Source organism: Cygnus atratus, chromosome 1 (genome assembly GCF_013377495.2).
Source record: "Cygnus atratus isolate AKBS03 ecotype Queensland, Australia chromosome 1, CAtr_DNAZoo_HiC_assembly, whole genome shotgun sequence".
NCBI lineage: Eukaryota > Metazoa > Chordata > Aves > Anseriformes > Anatidae > Cygnus > Cygnus atratus.
This window is the reverse complement of record NC_066362.1, coordinates 16,764,155-16,777,288: the sequence shown is the minus strand read 5'-3', so window position 1 is coordinate 16,777,288 and position 13,134 is coordinate 16,764,155. Positions and strand designations below refer to the sequence as shown.

General features: G+C 41.1%; 1 protein-coding gene across 3 annotated transcripts in view; it reads right to left on the bottom strand.

Annotated features, from left to right (window-relative positions):
- The window catches only part of TBC1D22A (TBC1 domain family member 22A), a 174,696-nt gene extending 167,833 nt beyond the window's left edge, over nt 1-6,863 (bottom strand). The window contains exons 1-4 of one of the 3 annotated variants that reach the window (XM_035549298.2): nt 6,634-6,863; nt 3,241-3,297; nt 1,448-1,788; nt 510-689 (exon numbers count right to left, since the gene is read on the bottom strand). In XM_035549298.2, coding sequence (XP_035405191.1) covers nt 510-689; nt 1,448-1,788; nt 3,241-3,297; nt 6,634-6,695 — 640 coding nt within the window. In that variant the 5' untranslated portion in view covers nt 6,696-6,863. Of the gene's footprint in view, nt 1-509; nt 690-1,447; nt 1,789-3,240; nt 3,298-6,164; nt 6,244-6,633 lie in introns of those variants that run through there. The other 2 variants (XM_035549299.2, XM_050708281.1) reach the window with 2 other exon arrangements.
- Between the last annotated feature and the right edge of the window lie 6,271 nt (nt 6,864-13,134).

Here is a 13,134-nt window from a genome sequence, read left to right as displayed (position 1 = left end):
TCATTTGTTTTCACATTAACATGTTGTCACAGCATTCACAGATGAGACACAGAACTACTGTATCAGTCTGAACATGAAGAATGCTCGCTGAGTAAACAAGCAGTAATACTTCTATTCCTAAACATTTTTTCACATTCATATTTTTAAGCATAAGAATCATTCCTATACTACATGCTGGTTTTTTAGTCAGGCTTTAATACTAAACACAAGTAATTATACTTCACGGTTTGTTTTTTTCCCTGAAATTTGTCCAGTAACAAGAAATCATGCGAGACAGAACAAGAAACCACCTAACATTCTACTTACTAGTAGCATGCATGCAATTTGCATATTATAAGCATGATTCCTACAACCATTCAATAATATTTTATCCTTCTTTTGCAAGATCAATTCTAAATGCTGAAAGAATTAGACCCAAACCATCAGGAAAAACAGTACAACAATCACAGAAGTTTTATAATTTCCAAGTGATTTAGAAGGAATTCATAGCTTACACAAGAAATACTCACCAAGATTTGTGTTGGGTCCAGCGAGTAGCTGCTTAAATTTGTCTAATCGGGATGCTTCTCTTTCAGTTAATGCAGGAGTAACTGAGGTATTGAAGTCTGCCACTCCACTCACCAGGGGAGGTGTGGAAGTTTGTGGAAGAGACTGAGATCTCTGCATGGAAGAATTTTCACTAGCATTATCTGAAGGGAGAAAGAAGCATAATAGTTAGCCTTAGCTGGTAAAACGACTACTTGAATTGAACTTTTAAATTTAAAATCAAGTTCTGTTTGGGGGAAATATAAGCTCAAGCATAACACAATTTTGAACTTCAAATTACTTGGATTTAACAGGAGAAGCATTCCCCTTCCAAGCAGTGTTCCACAATTAAAACACATCAATTAGAGATCGTACTAACAGCAAAGCTAATTTACTGCTAACATCTCTGTGCTATTGAAAGCTGTTTCCATCTCTCTCACCATTCTAAAAAAAATAAACTGGGAAATCATTGCAATTGGTTATTTTAAAATTAATTAAAACACAGAACAGATTACATAAGGACAAACATTCCAACTATACCAATAGTTTTTCTCCGGTTTTTCAATATATTTTATACAGTGGCATTTTAATAACAATTTTTCTACGATAGTATAAATATTAATTGCATACATCTTGGTACAGTTAAGTGTTAAGACACATTCAATAGTGTAACTTCCTCCAAAAATTAAAGACTTATTGAGTCTGAAAACAATGGAGAGCAGTTATTCTTTCTTCATCTATGTATTTCTCATGCACATGCTTTATGGTTTAGCATGGAGTCCAGTGTTTCCCCCAAATCAATTAATATCACTTAACAAATTTTACCTGTGGTAAAGGTTGGGAAGGGGTTAATGCCCTAAAAGGCACATTTTATAGCTTTCCTCACTCTATTTTCAACATTTCTATTCATTTCTTAACACACCTGATGAACTCGAAGTATGACCTTCGCTGACTGATTTAACAAGCCTATTATCACCACACGCAACTGAAGTCAGCTCTGCAGATTCTACTTGTTTTTCTTCCTGTTGATGTTCTTCCTGAAATTTATGCTGTTCTTGTAATTTGCTGTGATTCTGAATTACTTTGTGAGCTGTTTCCATGACCACTTCTGTATTTAAGTTTTCAGCAGCTATTGCTAAGAGTTCATCATCATCATCCCCAAGATCCCAAGCATCACTTGTGTTACTTTCAAACTCCTGGAAGGTGCTGACTTTCTTTAGTTTCACCGGAGTTGTAGGTGGTTTTGATCCTGGCTTTATCAAGCTGTTAAAAACAAATAAACAGTGTTTAGAGAACTAGCAATGGAATAGGCAACACACTACAGATAGGGCAAAAAAAAATAAAAACACAGAAGTCTGTGCTTGACAGCTTGACGCTATATAGGTAGCAAATATTTATCTCCCTCCATTCAAGTTGCTGTTACGTCCAACCCTGACAGAATACAGCAGAATATTCCTGAGAACAACATCAGGTAACAACCTGACTCTTCCTGGCTTTGAACGCAAACTGGACAAATCCTTCCTTCCCTTGTCTTCAAAATAAATAAATAAATAAAGCTCAAAGTCAAATAAAAGAACTACTACTGGAATCCTTTAGGAGATGGGACACGTTACAGTTCTCTTGCTTTGTGAGCTCCTACAGAGGTTTCAGGCCTTTCCATGCAATTGCTGCATAATGACACAGCAGCGGTAATCAAGTCATCAGGCCTAGTCCCAAGCCATCACATGCAATCACGTACTATAATCACTGTCATAAACAAATCAAGTCTCACCTTAAAACTCATTACAACTATCGTTCCTCCCCAATCAGCCACTCCAGCATGAATTTGCTTCAGAACTTTGCTCTTCTGACAGTCAGGATAATTCCCCCAGTTACCAGTCTGGGCATGCCCTATCAGCTCCTAACCTTTTGTCCCTCTGCCAAGACACAGTACAAGACAGATGAACCAAGTATCACCCCCTAGCTTGGCACTTGTCCTCATTCACTGTAACGCAGAGCAATCACATCAAATTTCAGCTAAAGGAGGTGTCGAGCCAGCCTCCCCACTCTCAAATATAAAAAAGCAGAAGCTGTCAACACGCAATAATGTATTTCGCTAAACACCTCAACCATAAGGACATGAAGACAGATGTTTGCACTAGTTCTGGGTTATTAGCGTGAAATTTATGTGGTTACTAATGATGTTTCATATTTTTGCCATTTTCATGCACATCATATTCTGCTATCTAGTAATCACGATCTAAGTCAATGAACTTTAGATCACTGTAAATCTCTCCTGCCGTCTTCTCACTCACAAGTAAAATGCCCACCTTTGCCTCAAATTAATCTACACCATAATCTGACTCTATTCTTTTACAGACGGACGCACACAAAAAAATAGGCAGTCTATCAACAGAAAGATGCATACAGAAAAGCCACTTACACCTGTAAGCGCCATCTGCTAAATAAAGATTAGCATTTACCATAGATTTTTAAGGCACTGGAAACAGATAAAAGTTGGCAATCCATGTTAGGCAAGACACTGAAAAGCTTATTTGCTACTCGCAATACGGTAAACATCAGGAAGTCACAAAAGAGAAGTCAGAACAGAGAAGTCAAGATTATGACAAAAATTGAAAAAGGAAGATTAACCACCTTCTAACAAAAAGAAGAAAAGAGAAGGAGAAGACATGAGATCCGAATCACCTTAAATATTTGAGTGCTAGGTTAACTTACGTTCCATGCAGCAGTGGATCAAAAGGCGGATGCTGAGCTCCGTACACATGTTGGATACTGAAGGAGAAGAGAGAGAGTGTGCAGTAAGTAACCGCTAATGAAGACAACTGAAACGTTCCAGCAGTTTTCAACTTCAAAGGATCCCCTATACAACTAAAAACAATGCAGCTGAAATTGAAGCATGTACTAAGTAACTCAATAAAAATCTTAGATATGCCAAACAGGAACGCTTTTTTAAGGCCTAGAGTAACTTTTATTAATTTATTGTTTTCTACAGGAATTAAAACAAGAAAAGATAGCTCCATAATAAGACAATCCCAAAGCAGCGTATGTTTTCGCTTTTCTGATTTATCACTTCTTTGTTTATCTCTTGCCAAAAATAAAACAAAAATTCTCAAAGAATTGTCTATAAAGATTTCATCCTCTCTGGGTACTTGTGGCCCCAAAAACCAACCAGTCAATTCTTAACAGTCACTAAAGCAAAAGGCTGAAGAATTTAAAGAATAAACAGCATGCAAAAGATGCCCTGTTAGAGAACATAAGAGCAGTAAAAACAAATGCTTTGAAATAAATAAGCTTCCAAAGACAGATTTTTTTCTACCACAACATCTAATAATACAAAACAGCGTATTACCCTGAGTAATAAAACTCTACAAACTACAAGTTCATTTCCTCCCAGATTTCAGCTACAAATTGACTTTATAAGTCAAAAAGCTCCACGGAAATCCCGGCAATATTTACATGCAGCCTTGTACTGAAAATTATTAATAAAAAACTCTGATTGTGAGAGAAGCAAATCATATGCACCTAAATCTGTACTGAAAACCACGTTACAGGAGGCAAACATGCCCTCCTGACAAATCAAAATCAATCTCAAGACCATAAATATAAGTAAGTCCAACCTTTGTAAATTTGAGGTAGAACCATGCCAAAAAGACTGCAGTCATAATAAATTTGAGGAGACTTGGATTTATACTAAAGAGGCCATACTGACAGCTGGGAAATTAACCCTAGAGATGACCGAGGGTGGTGGTTTATACACTCTTGAATTTTTTACGTAATTCCATGCAATACAAGAATTCAACCCAGCACGAGGCTTCCCACACAGCTATGTGCTGTGCCCTCCGTGGTAAAGTCTCTGCACTCCCTTCTGCTCTACGATCACGCGAGGGTCAGGCATCACCACCCACTTCCCATTGCAGCCTCGAGAATCTGCCTTTTCCTTCACACCCATTACGAACGGACATGAAGAGAATCCACCTGTACAGAAAGCAACATCAATACTCTCCTTGCCACAAAATACAAGAACACATTCTCCACAGCTTGCTCATTTTTCTGCATGTCTGCAGTAGGCGACAAATTAATCAATTCCAACCATTCACAGACCCTCTGCAATCGAGGAGAGTCAAACACGTTTTACCCCCGCAGGAACTTTGTGAAATTACAGAACAAGAAGTTCAGAGAGACGAGAACAGTCAGACCAGAAGAGTCCATTTATAACTAGAGAAACAAAACCACCGCCAGTGAGTGCTTATGGATAACAGAGAATGGAAGAAATTAAAGGATGAGCAGGATTATTTCCTATAGCATTCAAGTAACAGTAGCTTTATTGTTTATATCATTTATCTGAGAACCAAGAATACATCTCATCCGTACAAAAAGGAATGTAAGAAAATGAATTACCCCACTGTGAGAATAGTTCAGGGATGGGAGCAGAGAACATAATTGTAAGTGTCAAAAAGAGTTAATGTTGTTTTGGGGATATATTCCCTGGAAAATTTTGAATGGGAGAATACGTTTGTAGCTCTCAGCTATACGACACCTGGTTCTCCTCTTCACACTTCACAAGCAAAGTTGAGAAATTAACAATATTTTGAAAACCATGTAGGAAAACATACTTCATAGCTTTATAGCCATATTTTAGTCTCAAGACACAACTATTTAAATTCATAAAGAAAACGGGAACCCGTCAATTCACTGTATCATGCCTTGATCACTGAGTAAATATAATACAGTTTGCAAATTTGTAACAGGATTCAACAACTTCCAATTGAGACTCCACTAGAAAATAGCTTTTTTTTTGTAAAGGTACTCATTATCCTCATGATTTTCCAAGTTTGCATGTGCTTCGCTAAAGGAGAAAAGTTTTTCATTTAAGACTACTTTTTCAAGGTGCTTTATTAATCTTCACTGATAAAAAATAGAACACGGCCAGAGAGGCTGGGAATTGTTAAAGTCCCCTTCTGTCACTTTGAAACTTCACAGTATTTGGCTAAAACCCGAGAAGCAAAAGTTTCCCATCCAGTACCCAAGCAGCTGACCATACAGAACTGCAGAAGAGCTGCTGTTATAGCAGCAAAAAAAAATGACTTTTTACATCTATTCTCTAACCACGCTCCTTTTTCTTTTTTATCCCCATCACTCCTTGGTTTCTTATGAAGGATTTTTTCGAGGGCGTTCGGCAAGGCTAATTCAGCTATCCCTTATCTATCCACTACCAACTTTTTGACACAAGTTATTACCACAGCTCGCTGACATAACCTTTGTTTCTTATGAAGAATCTTTTCGGAGGTGTTTGGCAAGGCTAACTCAGGTGTTTGGCAAGACTAACAGTGGCAAGGCTAACTCAGCTAATCCTTATTAACCCACGATCAACTTTTTGACACAAGCCATAGAATCATTAGGGCTAGAAAAAGCCCTCCAAGATCACCTGGTCCAACCAGTGTCACCCACTAAACCCTGTCCCTAAGCACCACGTCCAACCTCTCCTTGAACACCCCCAGGGACGGTGACTCCACCACCTCCCTGGGCAACCCGTCCCAGTGCCTGACTGCTCTTTCTGAGAAGAAATGTCTCCTCATTTCCAGCCTGAACCTCCCCTGGCACAACTTGAGGCCATTCCCTCTAGTCCTGTCACTGGTTACCTGTGAGAAGAGGCCGACCCCCGGCTCCCCACACCTTCCTTTCAGGCAGTTGTAGAGAGCAATAAGGTCTGCCCTGAGCCCCCTCTTCCCCAGGCTCACAACCACAGCTTGCTGAGACAACCCGCGACCTCCCAAACAGAGCAGCCCGATGCTGAAATACTTCGGGCCCCGAGCTGACACCAGCCAAACAGCGAAGGGACCGCGAGGCCCCACGCCAACTTCCCAGTCAGGACAGTGACGGGGGGGAAAGTCAGGACAGCGGAGACAGTGACAGGGTGGAAGTAAGTCCCGACAGAGAAGCCAGGCGTGTGGCCGGGGCAGGGGCCGGCAGCGAGGCGGTCCCAGCCTCCCGCCGCCCCCCCCGGGCAGCTCCGGGCGGCTCCGGCCCCGCGGGAGGCGGCGGCGGCGGCGCTGGGACGGCCCCGAGGAGCCCCCGCCCGCCGGCCCCGGGCTCGCCGCCGCCCCTCACCTGCCCGGCACCTTGGCGCCGCTCCGCTTCCAGAACTGCTTCCTGCCGCCGTCGCTCGCCATGGCGGCCGTCACCTCATCCCCCCGCCCCGTGGCGCCGCGGCCCCGGCCCGCCCTCACGGCTCACTCCCCGCCATTGCTTCCCCCCGAGACGGCACTGAGCGCTGCCATCTTGGCACCGGCAAACAACCCCGCTCCTCATTCGCCCCACGAGGCGGCCCGGCGGCTCCTGCCAACCAGAAGTGAGAGTACTGCCGGGTGGCTCGCAGGGGGCCAATAGCAGCCAGGGAGCGCCGGGGAGGGCGCTCGGGGCAGAGTCCGGAATGGCGGCGGCGGGGCGGGCAGAGGGCGGCGGGGCGGGGCCTCCGCGCTACAGATGGTGACGGCACTGACGGGACAGGGAGCCTTGGCTCTGTGCAGTGGTCTCTAGGGAATCACAGAACCATTAAAGTTGGAAAAGCACTTCAAGATCACCTGGTCCAACCACCCCTACCACCAATGTCACCCACTAAACCCTGTCCCTAAGCACCACGTCCAACCTCTCCTTGAACACCCCCAGGGACGGTGACGCCACCACCTCCCTGGGCAACCCGTCCCAGTGCCTGACTGCTCTTTCTGAGAAGAAATGTCTCCTCATTTCCAGCCTGAACCTCCCCTGGCGCAACTTGAGGCCATTCCCTCTAGTCCTGTCACTGGTTACCTGTGAGAAGAGGCTGACCCCCAGCTCCCCACAGCTTCCTTTCGGGTAGTTGCAGAGAGCAATGAGGTCTCCCCTGAGCCTCCTCTGCTCCAGACCAAACAACCCCAGTGCCCTCAGCCGCTCCTTACAGGACTTGTGCTCCAGAAAAACAGACAGCTTGTGGGACACCCATCCCACCAGCAGTACCCCACAGTGCTTGACAGGCTGACCCCTGTGCAATCAGCCTGGAAATCTAGGCTGAGGCAGCTGCACCAGGGAACCATTTGCTTCAATTCCGTTCCTGTCTAAATACCTTGCAGACCTTGTGTTGGTGTATATTATACCAGCCTGTAATGGTATCGAGACCTCCACATGGTTCCTGTGTGTGATCAATGGCCTGAACTATTCCTATAAAGGCTGCTCTTACTTCATGGTATTCTGGGTAAGAAGTTTTCAGGCTTTAGTCCTTTTTGATTGAGCCAATATAGACAGAAAGTAGTTCAGAATACTTTTGGTGAAGAAATGAAAAACTTGACATGTCAACAGAAGGAGACATTGAAGATAAAATGAAAATTTTCAATCAAATTGCATCTAACGTTTTATAACAAAATACATTCAATTCTTTTTTTTTTTTCTTTCAGTTGTATAGTTGCTGAATACTGTTACTTATCTATCTTATCTTTTTGTGGGTTAGGCAGGCACAGCTTTAATCTTTCTCAACCTTAAATTTCCCTCAAAGACTAGAGTTCAATTGTATCCATGTTTGTTTGTTTCTTTACTTTTTTGTTTTTCTTAGCAATTCTGATCCAAAGATGCCTCATTTCTGCAAACAGAATAGGCATGTTTGTATGCTAGTCTCTGGAACATGGGTCCTGATAAAACAGTGCTGATTGCAGGTTTTTTCTCTGCATCCTAATGCAAGACTAATTTATCAGTGACCGTGCAGTGAACATTCTGGCATAACTCAAAATTGGCATGTAGTACAACATCTGACTTGTAACTCAGCATTTGTTCTTTGGTGTGTATTTCAAATGCAAGTGATTTATTAGAATTAAAAAATATTGAAGTTTTCTGCTTGCTTTGGGATCTACCTTAGCAGTTACCTTCTAAGAACTAACCATCTTTCTTTAGTGGATCATGCAAGGTCATGGTCTAGCAGTGGAAGCTGCTTGTCATGGAAATTTCGATGCTACTTATAGACAGATATGCTATGGGTATCCTTTTCTCTGCTAGTGTCCTTTAAATGAGATCCCTCTTAAAGATTATGGGCCTGTAAGCATTTTGTAATGCTTTGTGACCTTGAGTATCAGCAGTTTTAATACAATACACAAGAAGCATAGTGTAATATGAACTATGTCTATTAGCTAAAGTGAAAATGACACCTGCAAGGGCATGAGTGGAACTTTGCTTGGTCTGAAATAGATTAAGTTTACATTAGACCCATGGTTGTCAGAATACAAAAGTGAGATACTTTTTGCTTATGACAGTCAAAAACGTGATAACTCCATAATAAATGTATCCTGTCATAAGCAGTAATACAGTTTCTGAAACTGTATTTCTGCTCTTTTTATGTGTTCGTTGTTGATATTTGTTGAAGGAAAACTTAATTATTTTTAACCTAGGTAGCCTAGGCCATCTGTAATCTTTGTAAAACTTGGCATGAATCCTGAAGCAAAGCCACTTAACTTTTATGTCAGTCTGGTGCAACCATGTGGAACTTCTGGTTCATTTTGGAAGTGAAGGTTTTATTGAATTACATAATAAAGTCAGTACAAAGTTAACTGCATTATTTCATTTTCATTACATTCAGTATATGTTATGTTGTGCTTAAATTTTCAGTGCGGTGAAAAGTTCTACACTGGAAACAACTGTTGCATTAATTGTTCCAGTGAATACTCCAGAGAGTCAGGATGTGCAAAGGGGGCTATGTTTGTATTGTGAATAGGGAGTACATGTTGACACAATCTTTGTCGGTATTACTGTGGGGAGCAGCTGTCAGCTTAGGCCCTTGGGCTGAAGTCATCCACAGTTGGACTGGGCCCTCTCTGTTGTTGACTTTCAAAAGGACAAGGACACTGTTTTCATTCATTTTCTATTCACTTTTGTATTTTGTTCATTATTCTGTGTTTTGTTTTATCCCAAACACAGACCTGTGTTGCTAAGGAGATGGAAAGGATTTGGAAGGAAGAGTCTTTCAAGACCCCATCAGGTAATTTAGGTACAATTCCTTATGCCTGTCACTTAAGATGATCTGACTACAAAGAGCCCATCCCTGTAAAGGACTTAAGAAACAGTGTACTGTATTATCAAAAGAAGGTAATTTCACAACTATGGAGTACTTGGAAAGAGAAGGTGGTGTGAATATGTATTTTAGCAGTGTTCCTGCTTTAGGTTTTTTGGTAACAGAAATGCAACGTGCAGCTAAGGGCGTATACAGATTTAGCTGTCAACCTCTTTGTTGTATTTAAGAAGGAAATTTGCAAGTGTTCATGGGGTGCCATTCAAAAAGAATTACAACACTGCAGTCACCACTGGGATTCGCCTACTGTAGTTGCATAGTTTTCAAGTACTCCCAAGACTCTGAATAAGCACTTGGGAAATTGGTTAATGTTGAATTGTGCTCAGCTGTAGTTACAGTGCTTCAAACGTCCAAACTAGCTATTTTAAAGTTGGTGCAGCTATGTTAACTAAGCCCTTTACTACTGGGATCCCAATAATTAGAGTAATATTTCACTTACTACTTGTATGGGAATTTTCATTATTCTGGAGCAAGGATAAATATTACCTGGCCTATTGTAGTATTTGTTTAGTTTCATGCAAAGTTCTGTGTAAGAATTTATAGTTAAGATGAGGTCTTTGCCAGCATGGGCAAGTAATGTATTGAGCTAACAAGCGGTATCTGGACTGTGGGCAATTCAGTCGATATTGATAGAGGAGTTAGGATTCCAGTGGCTTGTGAGTTTGGTTACCTTCTGGATTCTATAAGTGTGTGTAAAGTAGGAAATGCACTGATAAAAGGATGAAAAGCCTAATAATGCGGGACAGAATGAGGATGCAGGGCTATCGTTTAGGCTAAGCATAAATTAAGCTTAAATTGGTGTCGGTATGCAGCTCATTTTCTTTCTTGTACCTTTTTATTTTAATATAGAACTTCTATTAATGTATATGTTCTAAAATATTTTATAGAGTACTTTATGAGAAGTATGTCTCCCTAAAATAGTGACTCAAGATATTGGACCTCCAAGGGTCCACCTTCTTCTTCTAAAGTCCTATAGGCCATTTCAAAATTAAGCTCTTACTGATACCACACCTAAATTTTTTTCAGCAAGAATGAAATGCCTTTAATTAGCGAAATTCTTTGTTTTTACTTCTCTTGGTTGTTTTTCAGAGTCCAGTCACTGCATACAGTTGGTAAATGAGGATGCTCGGGAAGTTTCTGTATGTTCTAAAATATAGAAATGGAGCCATGTTCTTGACTGGTCAAAATTAGGAGAGCTATAGCATTCACTAGCAATATTTTGAGCAAAGTAGACACTAGGCTATTTATTCTTTAGTGTGATACCTGGTGAGTCATATATACAGGTATTTCAGTGGACATTCAGTTGCACCAATTTGTTTTTCAGCTCATCTGTTATAGAGAGTTTCAGCAAATGTAGCTGTGCTGGTATACTTATACAGGTAGAGTTTTCTGTGGAGGTATGGTGTATATACAGTACAGCTTTTCTCATGACACAGGAGGGTATAGATTGATGCTAAAGAAAATTAACTGAGCTGTCAACAGCACTCCTGTGCTAGCTTAGCTAGACTCACACAGGGAGGATTTGCTGATAAAGTTGTGTAAGCTAGGGAGTGTGCTTTTTCATGCTTATCCTTACATCGCTGTGTCAGCAACACGCTATAATGTAGACACAGCAGTGAGGTGTGGTTTAAAGTGACTTGCTGTAAGAGCTAACAAGACTGAGTCCGTATCCACTTTTTGTTTGCTTGAATCAGTAAGGAAAACATTTAAACAATTAAAATGAACCACTTCCGTGCTGAAGTATTAGTTTCTGCATGTTCTTACTGCTTTAACTAACTTTTGGAAGTGCTTCTGAATATTGCACACAGTGCCTTCTGTGGTAGCTGATCACTCTTGCTGTTTGGTTGATGAAAATGCCCTTAAACCTAACCTAACCTAACGTAACCTAACCTAACCTAACCGTTTTATCCATCTATTTTATCATAAATGTCATGGAAGAAGCAGTTCTTTAAAATAAAATCAAGCAGAGGGAGTAAAGTTGATGAGCAAGCTAACCCAAAAACAGCATTCCGTCCAAAAAGAAAAGGGTGGTAGAAACAGAGAGAGACAATTATACTAGAGAAGACAACAATCTCAGAGGGTTCAGTATTTTGTGACAAAAAGATACAGGGCAAGGCAAGGTAAATTGGAGAAGTAGTCATGGAGAACCATGAAAGGAAGAACAAAAGGATGTTAAAGAGGGATAGCCAATAACTAGATTGAAAGAGGTTAGACATGGCTTAGTAAATAACATATTCACAGCAGTTCTTCCAGTGCAGTGCAGAGGAAAAGTGTGTGTGGCGTGAGGGTCAGGAAGAGCGTATTAGTCTTATGGGCAGAAAGAAAGGCAGTTCTCTGATGTGCAGAGGGAGAAACAGCAACATTTGAGCAAAACCTGTATGTTGAGTGTGAACAGCTGCAGAACTGACAAGCAAATGCTGTCATTTCAAACAGTGAATGGTGGTCTAGAAATGAAGATGATTCAGAAGCAGGAGTGATTTCACCTTTGCTCCTAATTGACTCGACCTTCTGGCTGGACAGGGAGAGATTCAGAGATTCATAGTAAAGCACATTTCAAATATAAGCTTGGCAAAAATTACATTTTTGAGAGTTCAGGGTCTGATGGAACCCTGTGGTAATATATTGCCAAAAGATGGCCATACATAGGAAGAACCCACTTTAATACAACTTATATGTCCCACAGCAGCCCCACAGCAACACACCAAGTGACAGGGTACATATGGAATAGGATCCAGCTACTGGATTGGCATGAGAGCAGGAAGGGAAGAATATGACAGAGGAGCTGGGAAGCATAATGGGATCGTTTTCTAAGGTGGAACTGTTCTGAGGAGCACTGCTCTAAGAGAAGGAGCCAAAGAGAGGAGTTTGTGACCTAATCATGATGAACATCTAATTACTGCAGCAGACTATGGTCTGTGGGCATACTGCTTGATGAGGTGTGTGAAAAGCCATCATCCAAGGAAACTATAAAAGTTAGAAGGAGAAAATGACAAAAGGAGTACTGAACATGTAGCCAGAGAAGAAGGAAAGACAGAGGGAGAGACTCAATAAAAAACATATTTTAGAAAGGTCGGAATGATGATGCTTTTTTGTGCGCTTAAGGAAACTGAATTTCTAGTAGGGGCCCTCTGGTGTAGCAAGAAATGGTCATTAAAGACTTCCGTAAGAACTGGGTATTCAGTAAACCTCGTGATGAAAAAAAGGAAGGTAAGTATGTGTGAGGAAAAAAAAGGTTAATTAAAGAATTATTTTTTCCCCTTTTACTATAAAGGAAGGTGCTGGAGTATACATGTATAGGAAGAAGAATAGTCTAAAAAAAAAAGGAAAAAGTAAGAACAAATGTGAAACCTAAGACACAGGGACTTCTGTGAATAATGTCAGCATGAGTCCTTCAAAACTCAGGCATTTCAGGTTAAAAAAAAAAAAAAAACATAGATAACATGATTTGGGAGATGTATCCAAAAAGGTCAGCTAGGAGGCTAATACTGAAAGTTGGAAGAAAATCAGAAAATCAGAGAGGAAGA